Source organism: Lotus japonicus, chromosome 3 (assembly GCF_012489685.1).
Source record: "Lotus japonicus ecotype B-129 chromosome 3, LjGifu_v1.2".
In the NCBI taxonomy this organism is placed as follows: Eukaryota; Viridiplantae; Streptophyta; class Magnoliopsida; order Fabales; family Fabaceae; genus Lotus; species Lotus japonicus.
Genome location: NC_080043.1, coordinates 79,007,379 through 79,028,508, shown reverse-complemented (window position 1 = coordinate 79,028,508; position 21,130 = coordinate 79,007,379). Strand labels below are relative to the sequence as shown.

The 21,130-nt window shown below is 38.2% G+C and overlaps 2 protein-coding genes across 2 annotated transcripts; both read left to right on the top strand.

Annotated features, from left to right (window-relative positions):
- Positions 1-12,379: 12,379 nt before the first annotated feature.
- Positions 12,380-14,399, top strand: LOC130746221 (tyrosine decarboxylase 1-like). Its single transcript, XM_057598774.1, has one exon. It carries the CDS (start codon positions 12,457-12,459, stop codon positions 13,930-13,932), a length of 1,476 nt encoding a protein of 491 aa, XP_057454757.1. The 5' UTR covers positions 12,380-12,456; the 3' UTR covers positions 13,933-14,399.
- Positions 14,400-15,330: 931 nt separating this feature from the next.
- On the top strand, positions 15,331-15,928 carry LOC130744789 (uncharacterized). Its single transcript, XM_057596944.1, has 3 exons — positions 15,331-15,351; positions 15,441-15,708; positions 15,786-15,928. Exons 1-3 carry the CDS (start codon positions 15,331-15,333, stop codon positions 15,926-15,928), a joined length of 432 nt encoding a protein of 143 aa, XP_057452927.1.
- Positions 15,929-21,130: the final 5,202 nt, after the last annotated feature.

Here is a 21,130-nt window from a genome sequence, read left to right as displayed (position 1 = left end):
GGAAATTTAATAATTTTAACGACGAGATTATAAGAACCAAATTTTTAGGTATCTATAATAACAAAAATTGAGATCAATGATTTTGTGTATAAACATTAATCTCAATAATGATTATAAAAATCAATTTGAGTTTGTCTTGATTTATAAATAAGATTGAATGATGTTAGAAAACTTAATAATTTTAATGACCAGATTATAAAAGAACCAAAATTTTAGGTATCTATAATAACAAAAATTGAGATCAATGATTTTGTAGTTGCATTAATTTATAGGCTTAAAATATATAACCGTCCCTGAACTTTGAGCGAAATATGAAAACCGTCCCTCGCCGGAAAATTATCTGAAATCCGTCCTCGTACTATCAAAAACAAATTTGACCCATCCCTCCGGCCGCCTTAGCTCCGGAGGGATCCATTTTTTATTTTTACCCATCCCTGAACTTTGAGCGAAATCTGAAAACCGTACTTTTTTATTTTTATTTTTTAATTAAAATTCCCTAATTTCTAAGAATTAAATCTAATACCCTTTTAATCTAAGCCTGAATTCCCAATTTAACCACAAATCCCTTAATCTAACCCTAACTCATCCCAATTTAACCACAATTCCCAAGTTCTCTCTCCTTCAGATCCTGTTTCTCTTCTCTTCTTCTTTCTTCATCTTAATCTTCATCTCATTTCCTCCACCAACAACAACATCGTCTTCTTCTTGTTGTTAGAAAAAATTTGCAATTTTAATTCTTAGAAATTCGGGAATTTTCAGATTTCGCTCAAAGTTTAGATTTCAAATTAGGGAATTTTCAAATTAGGTAGATTTAATTCTTAGAAATTAGGGAATTTTAATTTTAAAAAATAAAAATAAAAATGGACGATTTTCAGATTTGGCTCCAAGTTCAGGGATGGGTAAAAATAAAAAAAGGACTCTTGCCGGAGCTAAGGCGGCCGGAGGGATGGGTCAAATTTGTTTTTGATAGTACTATGACGGATTTCAGATAATTTTTCGGCGAGGGACGGTTTTCAGATTTCGTTCAAAGTTCAGGGACTGTTATATATTTTAACCCTAATTTATATCAATTTGTTGTCGTCATTTTAGGATATTATCATTTTCAAAATATTTATGACATAAATAATATTTCAGAATAATTTTTATCAAATAAAAAATATGCATGAAATTTGGTGGCACATTTGGTATGTTGTATAGTATAATGTATGATAGTATAAAGTTTGATTCTATTAGACTTGATAAAATTTTAATATTATACCGCGTTTGGTCACACATTGTGTAATTTGATGGCGACAATGGTGGTAGTGGTAGTGGTGGTATTGGATGGTGATGATGATGACGGTGATGATGGATGGTAGTGGTGACGACGGTGGTGGTAGTAGTGGCGGTAGCGGCGATGATGGTAGTGGTGGAGGGTGGTGATGACAGTGGTGATGGCGGCGGTGGTGGAGGGTGGCGGAGACGACGGTGGTGACAGTAACGATGACGATATCACTGGTGGAGCGTGGTAGTGGTGACAGTAACGATGATGATATCAGTGGTGGAGTGTGGTGGTGGTGACGACGATAGTGGTGGCGGCGGCAGTAGTGGTGGAGGTGGCGGTGGTTAAGTTCATAATATATTATATAAGTTTATACTATCATGCCTGATACGTCATACCAAACGAGCCATAAAAGAATAACATATAGAAATGTTGTTTGTGTTTAGTTTTAAAAATAGAAAATAAATTATGGTATAAGATTTTAAATTGTAAGTACTATGTAATAAATATAAATAGAACTCGTACAAGACAAAGAGACATACTAGTAAAATGTTAAATCATAATTAAATACCCATCAATTTTTATGTACGGAACTTCATAAGAACTTTCGATTTAATGACCAAATTCTAAATTTATATAAAAGATATTTAATAATATAAATATGTCTGATAAAATGATTTTTTTTAATCTAAAATAGGTTTTCTCTCCACGAGGTATTGATCAGACTTAAATAATTTCATTCATGTAAAGTTAATTCGCCTAATAGCATCTCCAATGTAAGGTTTTTAGTTCTTATTTCTAAGCCAAGAATTAAGAACTGAGTTCTAAATCATTGGAGGGGGTTGATGTGAAGTTGTTAGTTCTTAAAATAAGAACTAGTTCTTATATAAGGAGTTTTACTTTTTGAGTTCTTAGCATGAAACATTAATTTTTTTTTTTCTCATTCATCAACTCATTTAATTTAAGTATTGAATTAACATTTAAAATTAAATCAAAATTATATGAAAATAAAAAATATCACTAATATAATGGTATTGTGAGAACTAAAAACTCATGGTTATAGCAAAATCTGCAAAAAGTTGCTTAAACACATGTGACAGTACGGACCCACATGAATAGTGCTAAGAACTAAGACTCATATAAATAGTGCTAAGAACTAAGAAATATGAGAATCTCCATTGCTAGGTTCTTAGTTCTTCTCCACATCAATCATTTTCGATGCTTAAAAACTTGATTCTTTGTGTTTAGCTTAAGAACTTACCTCTAGCATTGATTGAGATTTTCACAATACACATGACTCGAACTTAATTTTTTTTAAATGAAAACCACTTGACTAGTTAAGTACTTAAGTATTACTATAACATATAATTTTAAAGAGTAATGATTTTTGGCTTGACAGTTTTAATGTTACGAATGTAACAAATTTTAAATTAGCCAATGACATTGCTTAAACCACAAGTGGATCCAGGGGATAGAAAGAGGGATATCATTAAGAGCAATGCTACGTGGCACGACAAAAGAAATACGAGAGGTGCACGAGACTCATTTAATGACGGTTGAAAAAACCGCCACAAAATTATAACTGCAAAAAAAAAGAACAGCTACAGTTTCTGGCGGTTTCAAACCGCCAGAAAATGCTTCGTGCGTGGTGCACGAGAACCCACGTCGTGCCACACAACATTTTCCTATCATTAAACCAACCGATCAAAAAATATAAGGCACATTCATCTCGTACCATTAAGCATTTGTGTACTAATAAATATTAATAGCACTCGTACAATACAAGGCAACATATTAGTAAAATGTTAAATCATAATGATAAAATTACCTATTAATTTGTATGTACGAAACTTTATTAGAACTTTCAATTTAATGACCAAGTTCAAAAATTTATAAAAGATATTTAAATATTTAATAATATAAATACGCCTAATATTCTATTTAGAACCAACATCTCTAAATAATTAAATATAAAAATACATAAACTATGCAATGTGTGAACTTAACGTGGATCTACGTTGAAGTTGATGTGTTAAAGTCACATTTTTTCTAATAATACATTAAACACAAATGCTATTGTGCACGAGATTGAAGGCACGATAGGGTTACGACTAGTGTTTTTAACAAAATAATATATTTTTTAAACAGCTAAAAATTATAAAATTTAAATCTTAAACCAATGCAAATACCGTGGTCTCTTGCACTCCTTGGCATCGTGCCATGTAGCAGTGCTATACATTAAATTCAATAGACAACTGTTAGATTTTTCATTTATACCTTAGAATAAATACGTGGTGGTGTGGTTCGCAACGGTGAGGGCCGTTGGCTAAAGCGTTTTGGTCGTCATCTTGGCATCCTTGGTACTGCTACCGTCTTTTACACAGAGTGACGGGTTTGGAGCTAGCCATGGGCATGGAGCTACCTCAGGTGATTGTTGAGTCAGAATCTCTAAAGGTTATCAGCCTGTTAAGCTCGCCTACAGAGTTGGCCTCTCACCACTACGGGCAGGTGGCCTCGCGCATCCTCCAACTGCAGCAGGACCATGGGAACGTTGTTTTCCAGCATACACTGAGGAGAGCCAATTCTCTTGCAGACTATCTAGCTAAGGTCAGCCTTGATCTCCAGCATGGTCTCTATTATTTTGAGTCTCCTTTTGGGGAATGTCATTCCATTCTGAGCTAGGATAATTGTCCAACTGCTGATCCTTCTGTGGATCTCTCTTAGCTTTGTTGTTTTGGGGTTTTCTTTCCCTTCATTGTAGCAAAAAAAAAAAAGAATAAATACGTGAAATCAACATCTACCTACCTTTTCATAACAACTGCCTACATTCTTTTTATTTTTTTCTGGAAAGGAACGCTTCTGATTTCCCCAACTCTATTTGGGTGGAGGAGGTTCATCATGATGTAGATCACTTGGTGATCAATGATGTATTGGCGTCTTCGCCTACTTTGATTTAATTTATATGCATGCCAATTTCAAAAAAAAAAAACTACCGACTTGTTCCATCAAAACTACTATGAACTTGTTTGCCCTTTTTTTATATATGAAATTCAAGGTAATTGTTATTCTCACCCCCAACATCTAGTACCAGCTTCCTTAAATATGTAAAATTTGAAAATGCCTTTAAATTTTTTTCGCTCACACTTTAAAGTGCGTTAGGGTCACACTTTATAGTACGTAGGTAACGCACTTTAAAGTGTGAAAATTGAAAATTTAAGCGTTTCAATCCCAAAAACTGAATTTTTTCAGTCTCAGGTCAAAACGTAGTGAACTAAAAGTTGAAGAGAAAAATAAAGTAAGATTTGTGGAATTTAGCCAAATTTCTTCATCTGGTAATTTTTTTTTGAATTTCAATTTTTTTTATTCCACCATAAATCTCCAAATATTCTATCTTAATTTATTGTGGTGGTCTCATAATTTTTAAAAATCATCTAATATCAATTTTGTAGAAATTTGCAGCTAAACATTTTTGTTTGCAGCTAAACGCCCCTTAAAGCGCGTAGCGCGTTAACTACGCACTTTAAAGTGCACTTAATTAGTTGTAGAAAAAATTCAGAATGGCGACGGCCAACAACGGGGGCGGCGAAAAATGAGAGAGACGAGAAGATGAAGATTGTGTTTGGAGATGAGTATGAGGATATAATGAAGATGAGTGGTGTTGGTGAGGAAGAGGAAGAAGAAGACGAGAAATGATGTGCGGATGAGGGTGGAGAGTTGTTATGTTGTTTTTTCTTCATTAATGACATTTTAGTAGTTTTGCTATTTCATTAATGACATTTTTAACAATTACCGAAATTCAACATGATATTAAGAGCGCTTAGGAGACCATGTCCACTAAAAGAATTGCCATATGTATAGCTGCGTAAACATACATAATCGCCAAAACCAACACATGACCAATTGCGGCATATATATTTGGTCCTCCCGTGACCTCTCACAAGACCAATTGCGGCAGTAGTGCTGTAAATTCCACCTTTTGTAGTTGTTTTTGTAAGAGAATATGAATTGGTGAATATTATTGATGAAATGTTACAATATTTATACAAAGCTGACAAATACATAAATGCTAAGCCTAATTACAGAGTAATTACAGGTAAACAAATATGGAATAATTGACATATTCCTATTCTATCACACCCCCGCAGTCGAAGCGGGAGGTTCACTAACGCTGAGACTGGACCGAAAATCATCAAAGAGAACTCGAGGGAGGCCTTTAGTGAAGATGTCTGCAATCTGGTGGCGTGAAGGAACATGAAGGATGCGTGCCTGACCACGGACGACCTTCTCTCAAACAAAGTGAATGTCCATCTCAATGTGTTTAGTGCGCTGATGTTGGACAGGATTGCCGGATAAGTAGATGGCACTAACATTATCACCATAGACTAAAGTAGCATAAGAAGGAGGAAAGTGAAGCTCCAAAAGCAGGTTGCGTAGCCAACATGATTCGAAAACCACATTAGCAACGCCTCGGTACTCAGCCTCAGCACTGAACCGGGAAAGCGTGGGTTGTCTCTTGGACGACTAAGAAATGAGGTTGTCGCCGAGAAACACACAATAGCCAGAAGTAGACGGACGAGTGTCAGGACATCCACCCCAATCGGCATCAGTGTAAGAAATAATCTTCTCGATAGGAGAAGAATAGAGATGCAAACCAACCTGTAAAGTGCCCTGAACAAAACGCAAGATGCGCTTCAGTGCAAGCATATGCTCTGTGCAGAAGGCATGCATGTGATGACACACCTGCTGAACAACATAAGAGATGTCAGGACGGGTAAATGTGATATACTGCAAAGCACCAGCAAGACTCCGATATAAAGTAGGATCATCACACGGAGTACCAGCAAAAGTACTGAGTTTCTGCTTGGTGTCAACTAGAGTGGCAGAAGGATTGCACGATGTCATACCGGCTCGAGCAATAATGTCACGTGCATAGGTACTCTGACTGAGAAAAAGTCCACCTGCATGTCTGGTGACGACAATGCCAAGAAAGTAGCTCAACGGTCCCAAATCCTTCATAGCAAACTCTGAGGCAAGAAGGGCCATGATAGATTTGCGAAGGTCATGAGAGGAGCTGATGAGGATGATGTCATCAACATAAAGCAGGAGGTAAGCCATGTCAGAGCCTCGTTTATAAATGAAAAGAGAGTGATCAGAGGTGCTATGTTGAAACCCAATGGTGGAGACATAGTCGGCAAAACGTTGGTACCAAGCGCGAGGCGCTTGCTTCAACCCATATAGAGATTTTCGCAAGCGACACACATAATCAGGATGAGTACGGTCACGGAAACCCAGGGGCTGATGCATGTAGATTGTCTCATGCAGATCACCATGGAGGAAAGCATTCTGAACATCTAGCTGATGAATGAGCCAAGACCTGGAGAGAGCAATGGTAAGAACTGTGCGAATGGTCGCTGGTTTCACCACAGGACTGAAGGTCTCATCACAATCAACACATGCAATATGTGACCTGCCATCACCTACAAGACGAGCTTTATAACGCTCAAAACAACCATTAGCTTTCGTCTTATGACGAATAATCCACATGCAGCGAATGATATTATGATCACTAGGACGAGGAACCAAATCCCAAGTTTTATTTCTAATTAAAGCATCAAATTCAGACTGCATTGCAGATTTCCAATTGAGATATGAAAAAGCTAGCTTTGGGTTTTTGGGAATAGGTGAGATGGTGGGATCATCAATGGTGACAGAAAGGTTGAAGAGCTTTCTGGGTTTGTAGATACCACGCATGTTGCGAGTGGCCATGGTACGAATATGAGGTACATGCTGAGTCGGTGAAGGAGAAGATGGTAGGGAGTTAGAAGAGGAGGAAGGGGTCATGGGGAGTTGTGGTGTGGGCAGGGCTGGAGGCACCACGGGAGTAGGGCTAGGGTCAGGACTAGTCAACTGGTGAAGGATAGAGGGATGTATAGTATCGGAGAAACAATCATATGTGGAGGGAGGAGGATTAGTCATGGTGGCAAAGGGAAACTGAGTCTCATCGAAGATGACATGTCGGGAAATAATGATTTTTCTGTGCGACAAATCAAAACACTTATAACCTCTGTGATGAAGTGGGTACCCAAGGAAGACACACGGGGAGGAGCGGGGTTGTAATTTGTTAATGGTAGTGGAGGGAACTAAAGGGTAACAAAGACAACCAAAAACGCGACGATGTGTGTAAGATGGGTCATGACGATACAGAAGTTGAGTGGGAGAGAGATGAGACAGAGCTTTCCGAGGAGTGATATTAAGTAGATAGGTAACCATTTGAAGAGCATGATGCCAAAAAGACGGAGGAACAGACGCATGAGCGAGATGAGTGCGAATCATGTTGTTAATGGTGCGTATTTTGCGCTCCGCCTTGCCATTTTGAGATGATGTATGTGGGCAGGAGAAGCGGAAAATAAGACCATTAGCAACACAATGAGCATGAAAAGATTTATTGTCAAATTCTCGCCCATTATCACATTGAAGACATTTTTCAGAGAAGTGAACATTTCAAAAACTTGAGATTTATTACTTAAAGGGAACGTCCACAGGAAATCTGTAAAATCATCCAAAAATAAAACATAATATCGATGACCGACGGAAGATAAAACAGGTGAAGTCCATAAATCAATGTGTAAAATGTCAAAAGGCATCACAGTAGCATTATTAGAAGAAACAAATGGCAACCTAACATGTTTTCCAAACACATAAGACTCACAAACTGTGCTAGAATTTAAATGCTCAAAACTAATGAACTTATTACTACGAAGAGACTGCAAGGCAGAAGAACTGGGATGACCAAGACGACTGTGCCAGAGACTCTGAGCTAGACCAACAAATGGAAAGGACGGAGTGACTGGGTAGAGATCGCCCGAACTATTACATCTCATGAGTGGAATCCCCGTCTGAAAATCATGAACCGAAAAACCATATGGGTCAAAACAAACAGAAACATTGTTATCAGTAGTGAGTTGTGTAACATCCTGACTTGACGACTGGCCTCACGGTAACAACACGAGTCTTTTCAGCGCACTTTGTCCTCACTCGCGCGCTTCCCGGGAAAACTTCCCAGGAGGTCACCCATCATAATATTGCTCCAAGGCTAGCACACTTAACCATGGAGTTCTTATGAGTTGGGCTCCCGAAAAGAAGTTGCAACTTGTTGTCATGACTAGTACCAATCAAATCTTTTATGCCCTACTCAACTGGATAGTCCATCCCTATACTGTCTCGGAATACCTCTTGTTCGGGTGTGAGATCGGTTCTTTCATGTGCCCCTCCTCCTAGAAGCCTACCAGGAGCCGCTCCTTGTACGTGCCTCATTGCACCGGCGATCACTCCCCGCCCTCGTCAGCCCCGGGCGTCACAGGCCCACCAGCTTCCGCTTGGTTCGTCCCCAAACCACACCGTACTGGGAGAGGTTGGCTCTGATACCAATTGTAACATCCTGATCTGACAACTGGCCTCACGGTAACAACACGAGTCTTTTCAGCGCGCTTTGTCCTCACTCGCGCGCTTCCTGGGAAAACTTCCCAGGAGGTCACCCATCATAATATTGCTCCAAGGCTAGCACACTTAACCATGAAGTTGCAACTTGTTATGAGTTGGGCTCCCGAAAAGAAGTTGCAACTTGTTGTTATGGGTAGTACAATCAAATCATATATGCCTTCCTCAACTGTATAGTCCATCCCTACACAGTCTCGGAATACCTCTTGTTCGGGTGTGGTGCGTCCCTCCACATAGAAGGCGATCAATCCTCGCCCTTCTCAGCTCAGGGCGTCACAAGTTGTCGCACAAAAATCAAAGTTTTAACAATATTTGGTGTGTGCAAAACATGGGAAAGGGTCAAAGGCTTGTTTTATGGGAGGTGGGGAGGGTTGTGTGTCCAGAACCCTGAATTGGAATACTCTGTCCACTACCAACATACAGTTTCTGATAAAGATGACTTAAATTAGAATAAGACTTGAGATTACCTTGTGATAATGTCACATGAGATGATGCTCCAGTGTCCATGTACCAGGTGCTGTCCGGAGGAGCAAGTGTCATGGTGTGCATGGTAGTGGCAATGTCAGTCGGCACGGGTGAGGCTGAAGCAGCATAAGCTTGGGGGCGTTGGCCCAGAATGCCAGGCTGCTGAGGAGGAGTAGACGGACGAGTCCACTGAGAGGTAGGGTATGGGCACGGAGGCATGGCCCATGGAGGCGGGGCCCATCCCCAATGCTGGTACGGAAAGTACTGCGACCGATGTGGCAGCGGAGGAGAGGATCTCTGAGAGGTGCCACTGCGGGATCCACCACCGTTGCCACGATTCCCACCACGACCCTTAGAGTTGTGGGATTGAGAATGGTTGGAGGACCGACGATCAGGACTATGAGAAGATGCATCAGAAGGACGCGGCTGAGTAGCAACATAGGCAGCAGGAGGTTCAACAGGTTTCAATTTAGCCATGCCAGCTTCCTCCAAGGTAAGCATGGAGCGAGCCTGATGAAACGAGGGGAGCGGATTTCTCTGGCGAATCAAAGTGGCAACACCCTTGTATGCATCAGTGAGGTCGGAGATGAGCTGCAATACCAGACGATGATTGTTCACAAGAGACCCGACATCACGGAGCTGGTTAGAAAGCGTCTTCAGACGCTGACAGTAGGCGGAAACAGTCGGAAATGCCTCCATGCGAACAGTAGAGAACTCCTGCTCCAGGGTGACAGCACGAGATCCTGAAATAAATTCGCCAAACGCGTCCAAGCAGTAGAGTCAGGCTCCATGATGCTAGTCATCAGATCAACAGAGATGGTGGCATAAATCCACTGAAGGACTATGGCATCCAAAGTGGTCCATAACTCGTAAGTAGGGTCAGTGACAAGCGGAGCAGGCTTGTCGGCAACAGGGACAATGTGGTGCAGAACCCGGTGGGAACGAGCATGAATGCGGAAAAGCTCCGCCCAAGTGTCATAGCGATCAGTCTCAACGTCAAGCATAATAGAAATGTGATTCCTAATATTCGTAACCACAAGCGCAGGGTGGAAATCATGTTTGGCCGGTGGGACAGGAGGGGCCACCGGGGTGACTGCCGTAGGAGTGGTGACAGTCACATGTGTGTTGTCCGAGGAGGCTTGAGAAGACATGGCGATGAGGAGTTTGGCTGAGATTAAAGGAAAATAGGGTTTTTTTAAGGTTACTGGTCCGGTTAAACCAGAAATTGAAAGCTAAACCGGAGACAGGGGCCGATTCGGGTGAACCGGGTGTGGCAAAAAAAAACACGTGACTAGGCTGTCACGTTGAGCTGCACAGGAAGCGGATCCGTGACGGGTTTGAGGACCTGAGTGCAGAGGAAGGAGATTTGGAGGTTGTTGGCGGCGGCTGGCTGGGCGAGCGGCGGCCGGAAGGTGACAGGCAGCAGCGCTGGAGGGTGGTTGGAGGCTGGATGTGGCCGGTGGGCGCGGGCGTGTCCAAAACAGAAGCAACGAACAGAAGAGGAGAATGGAGGACCAATTCTGTGAAGGGAGAAGAATAAGAGGCGGCGGCCGGCAAGCAGGGAGGAAAGGAATGCAAGACGGCGGCGGCAAGGTGAAAGAGATAGCGGAAGCAGTATTGGATCTGAATTAGGCTGATACCATGTAAGACAATATGAATTGGTGAATATTATTGATGAAATGTTACAATATTTATACAAAGCATAATTGACTAATACATAAATGCTAAGCCTAATTACAGAGTAATTACAGGTAAACAAATATGGAATAATTGACATATTCCTATTCTATCAGTTTTCTTTCCCTTCTTAAGCCTACGAGAAGTTGAGTCTGTCGGAACTCGCCGCGAGTGGCATTCTGAGATTGATAGGATTCTTTGTCATGACATCGCTACTTCAATGCAGTTCTTTGTCATGACATCGCTACTTCAATGCAGTTCTTGCATGATCTCATGGATCGATTTGGTGAAAATGGAGGTAGGGCATTGATTATTCAACCTTTGAGGAGGTTGGTGTGCCAATTTTAATTGAAGTGACAAAATATGATTCGTGAGACAAGATTGATGACATTGTATTCAGACATAAGATTTTAGTATGAGTTCATATGGCTCACATGATTACTCATTAGTTGACGTGGCAACTAATGCGAAGGGCCATGTCAATTTTTATTCATTTGTGTCATACTCTATAAAAATATGTTTAGTGGCGGCCAAATCTTTCAATTCTAGTGATTAATGAGTCTCCATATTGTGTGGTGGTTCCCCTTAGCTACAACTTAGAAAGTATAACAATAATATTTGCTCATTTATATGAATTTAATTAGTATCCATTTGCAGGAGCAGGAGTTTGCGTTTTTATTTTTATATTGGAAAAATAAATTACACCTTCAGGGATTGATCCCTGGACCCTTCACCCAACTTATGTATTCGTTAACTCTTACCTCACTTAAACTATCATTCGGGGATGCAAGTTTGCGTTTGCTTGTCTTTATTTTCTCATGTACTAAAGTAAAGAGGAAGAAATAAAATAAATAAAAATTTAATGTTATCATGAAGGTTAATAATGATCATTTATATGTATTAGGGTTGTTTGGTTTGTCCATTTTCTATTTTCATTATCAAATATTTGGTTAATATTTAGAAAACATTTTCTTTTTAAAAAACTTTCTAAAGTATGAGCTAAAAATAAAATAAAAAGGACATTTTCATTTTCGGAGAAAAAGAAAAAAATTAAAAGTTGGGCGATGAAAAACGATGGTCATGGATGTTGGTGGTAGTGGTTGCGGTGGTGGTAATGACGATAATGGTAGCTGTGAAAATGAAACTAGGAAGTAAAAAATAAACAAGTTTTCTAAATCTAAAAATTTAAAAATGAAAGTCATTTTGCATAAAGATGAGTGTTATATGTTATAAGAGATTTTTTTTTACGAAAGCATCTTCTCCTCAACCTAGCAATTGTGAAAACAATGAATCTCATTTTTTTCTTTCTATCTTTCTCTTCACTTCCTATCATATCATTGATCATATTACTCATTTTTTTCCTTTTCTTATCTCTATTTGTGAGTACGTTTTAAGTGTTAATACATATTAGATGGGTAACCAACCAACACCCAATTCTAAAAAGTTATATGTTCCTACACCTATATATACTGTCAAGTATTGACATATGTTGCATACCTTTGTTTCATAAAAACCAGAAATACCCTGTGAGCATTATTGGTTTTACATATATCCAGATGGAAATGATGAACACAACAAATCTTAAACCTCAAAGTGATTCACCAAAGAATATGAATCTTCTCGACCCTGAAGAGTTCAAGAGGCAAGGTTACATGATGATTGACTTTCTTGCTGATTACTATCGAAATATCAATAGCTATCCCGTTCTAAGTAACGTGGAACCTGGTTATCTTCAAAAAAGATTGCCAACTTCTGCCCCATCACACCCAGAATCAGTTGAATCCATACTGGAAGATGTGCAACAGCATATCCTCCCTGGCATCACACACTGGTTGAGTCCCAACTTTTATGCCTACTTCCCCAGCACTAGTAGCATAGCAGGGTTAATGGGAGAGATTCTAAGTACTGGATTCAATGCTGTTGGATTCAATTGGGTGTCATCACCAGCTGCAACTGAGCTTGAAACTATAGTCATGGATTGGCTTGGACAGGCTCTAAACCTCCCAAAAACCTTTCTTTTCTCTGAAAAGAATGGTGGTGGTGGTGTTTTGCTAGGGACAACATGTGAGGCCATTTTGTGCACACTAGTTGCTGCAAGAGACCAAAAGCTTTCCCAAGTTGGGAAGGAAAATATTTCAAAACTTGTTGTGTATGGCTCTGACCAAACACACAGTGCACTTCAGAAAGCAGCTCAAATTGCTGGAATTCATCCCCAAAACTTCAGAGCCATTAAAACAAAGAGGTCAAGTGCATTTGCTTTGACCACTGACTCTTTGCTCTCTGCTATTCTTCAGGATCTGGAAAATGGGTTGATTCCTTGTTTCTTATGTGCCAATATGGGCACAACTGCAACAACAACCATTGATCCTATAGGACCATTATGTGATGTGGCAAAAGAGTATGGAATCTGGGTCCATGTTGATGCTGCTTATGCAGGTCCTGCTTGCATTTGCCCTGAGTTTCGCCATTGCATTGATGGAGTTGAAAAGACAGACTCGTTCAGCTTCAATGCTCACAAGTGGTTTCTAACTGGTTTATCATGTTGTTGTCTTTGGGTGAAAGATCACACTGCCTTGAACAAATCTTTGACAACAACTCCTGAATTCTTGAGGAACAAGGCTTCTGAATCAAAGCAAGTGATTGACTACAAAGATTGGCAGGTAACCTTAAGCAGGAAGTTCAATGCTCTCAAATTGTGGTTTGTTCTTCGAAGCTACGGCATCGAAAATCTGAGGAACTTCTTTAGAAATCATGTGCAAACTGCCAAAACCTTTGATAAGCTAGTGAAAATGGATGCAAGGTTTGAAATTGTTGCCCCCAGAAGTTTCTCTCTGGTTTGCTTTAGGATTTCACCAGTAGCAGTTGCTAATTGGAGGTCCAATGGTACAAATTCTCAGTACAATGGGGAAATTATGATCACTGAAGATTTGGTGAATGAAATCAATCAGAAATTGCTGGATTCAATTAATAGTTCAGGCAAGGCATACATGACTCAAGGTAAGGTTGAAGGAGCTTTCTTCATCAGGTGTTAAATTGGTGGCACCTTAACAGAGGAACACCATGTGATTATGGCATGGAAATTGGTACAAGAACATACAACTTCTTTGTTGGGACATTCTGGAACATACTAATTATGCTTCCATTCAGATTGTCTGCTGCCTCTACTATAGTCCAAATAAATCGCTTATGAAAAAAACAGTCCAAATAAATCATTATAAAATCCTTAAATAAATAAGCTATTTATTATTTACAATAATCCTAGCCATTGATTGTAAAAATCAAGGGCCTATAATTATGCAGAGGGAGTGGTAAAGAATATCTGCAACAGTAGAGGATCCAAATTGGCACAAGTGGAACCCCTTTCTCTCTATTGTAATTTTTTTTTCCTTGTGGTGAGTGATTGTATTGTAGGTTAAGGTCTTAAGGATAAAAGTCCTTTTCATATTTAAGGAGTGTTCTCTTGTGAAAAAGAGTGAATAAGAAATAAATCTTCTATATACATCTATATCTATATACTTTAGAAAAGAGGAAGGCTGTGAGCCCCACCTCCATGACTTGGCACTTCAAGAATTACTCTCCAACACCCCCCCCTCTTTACATGACAAGTGTCACCTTCTGATTATTTTGGACCAAAATAATAGAAGCCCAATTTAATTTCAGTTTTTTAATGGAGGCCCAATAATCAAATCTTAATGATTTTGTTTTTATGGTTTATGACTCTTAATTTATTGCATTCAAAATAATTCCAGCAATGTGTAAGCATGGAAAATTCGAATTACTTGACTTCTTTTGCAACCAATAAAAACTGAATAATTTTCCTAATATGTTTTAAATGAAATTGAATGCAAAATGTGTAAATGCATTGACCAAATCATTATTACAATAAAATTAAGTGGTGGTGTACGCATAACATTAAATAAAAAAATTGAAGGCATATTGTGTAAAGAGAATAATTTCATTGACCAAAATGCCCCGATATGCTATTCATATTTAAATCATTCCTTATTTAAAATGGTGGAATTAATGAAAATTACATAGAAAATTTGAATTCTGTCAAATATACATTTAATGCTCTGCGTTTAATCGTGACAAGCAAAAGTCAAGAATGAATATGGAGTTTCAATTCCGCATATAATTATTTTTTCGTTACAAACTAATCTCTTCGTTACTTTTTTTTTAATCCTTTTTTAAGATGAATATACCAGTAACCCTAATTCTCAAATTCCTATATAAATCACCTCATGGTATTCTTCAATTTCATCATTTTTTTCCCACCAACTATTGGTTTTGAAATATACTTTGTTCGAATGGCAATCGACGATCTCGCCACCATCGATGCCTCAAAAGAAAACTGGTCTATTGTCGCAAAGGTGAACCGTTTGTGGCTTAGTCCGAGCTTATATGGATCCAAGCTTCCATTTTCCATGGACATGATTCTTATGGATGACAAGGTAAATCACTTTTCACATAAACATCATGTTTTACGTCCTTTTTTGCTTAAACTATAAATCTCTAATGTTCTCATTTTAATGAATTTTAGGGTTGTAAGATTCATGTGACCGTTAGGAAGACTCTGATATACCGATTCCAATCTTTGATAAGTGAGGGTCGTGTATATCAGATTTCGTTCTTTGGCGTTGGTGAAAGCGGACGTGATTTCCGACCAACCGGGCATCCATTCAAGATCAACTTTGATATTCATACATCTGTGCGCTTGGTTCCCAACAGGGCCATCGATTTAAGCCCGTACAATTTTGTGCCGATATCTGATATAATGTTCAAGGATCTTGATACGTCTTTTCTTATAGGTATATATTCTTTTTGGCCCTTTTGATTTTTAAATTACTATTCTGGGATTTGGATTAATATTGCTATGATTTTGCAGATGTCATTGGAACTCTCACTGGTGCAAGTGCTGAACAAGAATTCGAAAAAGATGGCGGGAAGCAGAAAAGAATTACTATTGAACTTGACCAAGACGGGTACACCCAAATTTCATACCTTATTTCAAATTTTGTACATCTTTGATTATTAAGTTTTTATGGTTTTATAATTTCTCATTCGTCATAATAGGGCTCGGGTTGAATGCGCCTTTTTTGGAAAGTATGTTGATGAGGTCGTTGGTTACCTTGGATCTGCTGATGCAACCAATACCGTTGTTGTTGTGAGTTGTGTCAAAGTAAAGCCCTTTAAAGGTATTTTAAAGCTTCATCTGGTGTCAAATAATTAAAGTGCAGTGACAATTTTTTTGAAAACATTCATAATTTTTATTTTACAGGTAAGACAAGTCTCCAAAATGTTTATGGAGCTACAAATGTTCTTTTTAATCATCTCATAGAAGAAGCTGCTCCCCTCCGAACTCGGTGAGTTCAGTTCTGTTGTTTAAATTACTCTCCTTTTTTATTGATATCAAATTATTTAATCGTCTATCTTCTAGGTTTTTGGAATCACATGATAATACGGTGCATGTCATTAGTCCTCTGCAAGATTCTGCAAAGAAATCTACCCTTGAAGATGATTTTCTAAAGCAGAATGATGGGAAAACCATCGAGCAACTAAAAGATCTTGCATAGGTATGTATATGGGTTCATATGTTTTTATTTTTAAACTTAATTTTTCCCTGGAATCAATGCTGCCTGCAATAACCACCCACTGTATTTTCAGAGGGTTCATGAAATTTTAGAAATTTCAAAATCTTTACCGATTAAAAAATTAATAAGTCTTAAGGTATATCACTTTAAATTTATAACCTATATTTGACTTCAGAAAATAAATCATAAACAGCATTAAAAATGAATCATTGATGCCAACTTCAGAAAATAAACCACGTTAAAGTTTATGAGATTTAGGGTCTACTAAAACCAATCACTGATGCTTTCTTTGCTATGAACCAAAAAACTAATCTATATATGACTTTTACGGCATTGAAAATGTTTGTGAAGTGGTAGTCATTTTATTGAGTAAGCCCCTTTAGAATTCATGATTGATTGAATTAATTCAGGCATTTTAAATGGTGTTAATGTGATTCAGAGTTCAAATTTGAATACATATACCATGTGTATGAATTGAAATCCATACAATCTAAGTTCTTTAGCATGCCTACACTATTTAAATGCAACATATATCACACATTCTAAAATATATTATTGTTTTTAATTTTTCAGAAGTCCTATTATGTTGTTCTTAGTACTGTTAAGTATATTGCAGAGGGTATGGATTGGTACTACCCTGCGTGCAAGTGTAGCAAGAAGGTATATCCTGCCGACGGTATGTATTTCTGTGAGCCATGTAATCGTCACGTTGTTTCTCCGGCTCACAGGCAGTTATATGTTGCACTTTCAAATTTGTTGATCTGACTCACGGGCAGTTATATGTTGCACTTTCTAGAGTTAAATCTAGAAAAGGGTTGAAGATGCTCATCATAGATGACGAAGGAGTTGTAACTAACACTAGACGCAACGTAGTGTATCAAGAAGTCTTCGATAATATTTGACATGTAAGTGTTTATTTATCAATGTTTTTTTCAATTTAAATGGTAGAAATAGAAATACTGATATGGTTATTCTTTTTATTGTTTTACAGCATAAAAAGATATCAAGCAAGTTATTGATCATCTAATAATACTAATAATTATATTCGTATTAGTTACTGATTATTATACTAATAATTTTTCCTTCCTTTCTAGGTTCTATAGCACAAATATGTTTGATTGACAACAAGCTCGGTTATGAAGTCTTTATCGTTAATCATGGACTACAATTTTGAATAAAGGTTCATGTTGTTGTCATTGTTATTTTTATCTTATTTCAATTTTCATGTAATGCATTACTTAAAAACGTGGTTTTTATTACTATTCAAGTGTAGTCCATGTGAGGTATCTACAACCTCATCGAATAAATATATTTACTGTGGTCAATTCATCTACATGTTTGTAACATATGTTCTATTCCATATATTTTATATATACTTACTGAAAAGAGTCTAAACTAAATTAAAAACGCATTACTACTGATTTATCTTTACAATAAAATTAATCGCCGTGCAACGCATCGCCGTGCAACGCACGGGTAAAGAACACTCGTATGTAAAGAAGGCTTGAACCATAGTATTAAATGCATTATGCAATAAAGGAAATCCTTTGTATTAAATACATTAAATAATAAATATAAAAACTTACAAAAAAAATGCATTTACTTTATTATTCATTTTATTAATTAGTAATGGTTAAATTTTTCAATTTCTAATATTTTAAATTAAATATAAATATTGTCAGCACTCAATTTTATCCTTCATTTATTTATGTTAATTATATTATTAGTATTAGTATTATTATAATCATTGTTATTATTACTTGTTTTTAGTTGTTAAAAATACAAAAAAAAAATATAATACAAAAAGAAGAAGAAAATGAAGTCACGTAAGTGACTAAAAAAAAGCAAAAAGAAAGAAAGAAAAGGAGTAGCAAGGAAAGCTTAAGAGCAAGGAAATACAATGTTGAAATTGGGGAGAAATAATTAATGGCAGTGGCGGTGGCATGTCATAGAAAAAGGGGACATATTGTGGAAATTAGACAGTACAGAAGATGATGCTGCAAGTTGGAAGACTCTCATCCTAGGGGCTCATCATGAGTAAGCTGTGTGATCAATTAATTTTCACCACCTTCATCTTCTTATAGTACAATTGTACAAACAAGAAACATTAAAAGAAAGAAGAGAAGGGGAAAAGCAAGCCACTTGCAGTGGCAGTAAAAACAGGGCACATGACATGATGATTAAAAAAAGAGAGAAGCAGGGAATGGGGTAGCCGAAACTTTTGAAAAATTTGAAGACAAAAACTTGCAGGACTTTGCTTAGGGAACTTGACAAATTTCCCATCACTATGAGTCTATAAAAGGGGGGAACCAAGCACAAAGAAAGAGGATCTTCTTCCTCCAATTCTTTTTTACAGAGAGCAATAATCAGAAATAGAGCCAGAAGAGAGGGGATTTTAGGAAAAAGAGAAGAGTGAATAGATAAGGAGAAAGAGGAAAAAACAGAGTGAAAGAGAGAAAAACAGGGGAACCAGAACAGAACAGAAGAACACACAATTTTCCTCCTCAATTTCAATAACTCTTTCATCTCATCACACTTCTTCTAGCATCCTTCAACCATGGCAGCATCAACATATGATCCACCCTAGCTACAGACCTCCTTCAAAGCTATTCACCACCAAGATCTGCGTTCAGATCTCCCACACTGCCAACCACTGCTCCATCATCCTTGTCTCACACACAATTTCTCCTTTCGGCCTCTATAGCTGGTTTGCTCATTTTTTTTTTTTTTTCTTTTTGTTGAAACCGTGTTTTCCCTTTTCCTTGTTTCACTTAGACCATGTACAATGGTCTGTTCAAAATGATGCTGAATGTTTTTGAAACATGTTTAGCCCTTGCATTGGTCTGTTGAATGTTGTTGAAGTTGGGAAAATGTTGAAACCGTTCAACATTGTTGAGAGGAGCATCCGGAGCCACGTGGCAGCTCCGGATTGGAGAACGCTAGGCGCGTGCAGGACACGCGCCGACAACGCGCGTGGCGTGTCAGTGGGAGAGGAGAGAGAAGACCGAGTGGGTGAGGATGGGACGCGTGGCAGCGTCCCATTGGCCAGCCGGATTTTTTTTTTTAAAAAACTTTAAAGTGAATTATCTTGTTGAAATTTTTTTTTTTTTTTTTTTTTTACCAAAATTCATAACTTTTTTTTCTCTATAAATAGAGACTTGGTTTGATAGATTTGGACACAGAAAAAAAAACCAAGTTTTTCCTCATCTTTATTATCTCTCTCACCATCTTATTATCCTTCTATTAGCATTTGTTTTGAAATGGATCCCAACAATCACCATTACAACACCCAGAATTCTTCAAGCTACCCAATTTCCAACCAAAATCCCAACAACTATGAAGATCCAAATCAATTTTCTTACCCACGTCCTCAAAATCCCACCAATTATCAAGTCCCACATCAATTCTCCAACCAACGTCCTCAAAATCCAAACTATTTTCAAGTCCCACATCAATTCTCCAACCAACATCCTCAAAATCCAAACTATTATCCAGATCCAAATCAGTATTCGAACCAGTCATCATTTGTTCCAAACTTTCATCCATCTTATGGATCTGTGAGATATCCATCTCAAACACCCCAGTCTAGTGGTTATATGCCAATGGTTCGTGCAAATTTTCCTAGTGTTGATGGACCGGAATTTCCGGAATTTTCAACACAAGTCAATCTTGGTGACGGGTCAGCTGATAATGAAGTCAATGAAGTCACTCCTAAGAGCAAAAAAACGCATGCACCCGCATGGAACACTGCACAAAATATGGTGCTAATTAGTGGGTGGATTAACTGTGGAACAAGCAGTGTTGTGGGGAAAAACCAGAAAGGAGAAACATTTTGGAGAGATATTGCTGAGTATTGTAATGAGCATTGCTCATTCGATCCTCCGCGTGATGGAATTGCATGTCGAAACCGTTGGAATTATATGAACAAAATACTGGGTAAATGGATTGGCGCTTATGATGCCGCTAAGCGTCAACAAGGAAGCGGTTGGTCGGATAATGATGTTTTGGCAAAAGCGCAGGAATTATTCGCATGTGGGAAGAATATTCAATTTACTTTGATGGAAGAATGGATCGCTCTCCGTGATCTACCACGTTTTTGTAGTCAAGTAGGAGGAAATGGTGGCTCAGCAAGTAGTGGATCTAAGAGATCTCACGACAGTGATGCATGTGGCTCAACCACTATAGGATCAATTCCTCGTCCAATGGGTAGGGAGGCAGCTAAAAGAAAGAATAAAAAGAAAAGTAAAGAACCTGTCGTTGAGGAGAAAGGGGAAAGTTTGGGTTGAATACAAAGATTTGAAGGCTCAAGAGATTGCACGAATTGATAAGCTAACAATGGTGCAAGAACAAACTAACCAATTGATGAAAACCAATTTGTATCTCAAGCTAAGTTCTGAAGAGGATCTCGATGACCGTAAGAAAGAGCTGTTGAGTAAGTTGGCCCAAGACCTATTTGGTAATTAATTTCAATCGAGTATTTGTCTGTATTCGGTCAAACCCGCCAGTGGTGTCAAGTCTGTGGTGTTTGCTTTAACCATTTGTCAGTGTTGTCGTCAAGTATGTTGTGTTTGCTTTAATAATTTGTCAGTGATGGCAAGTCTGTACCATTATCCAAAACCTCTTACTTTCTACTTCGAAT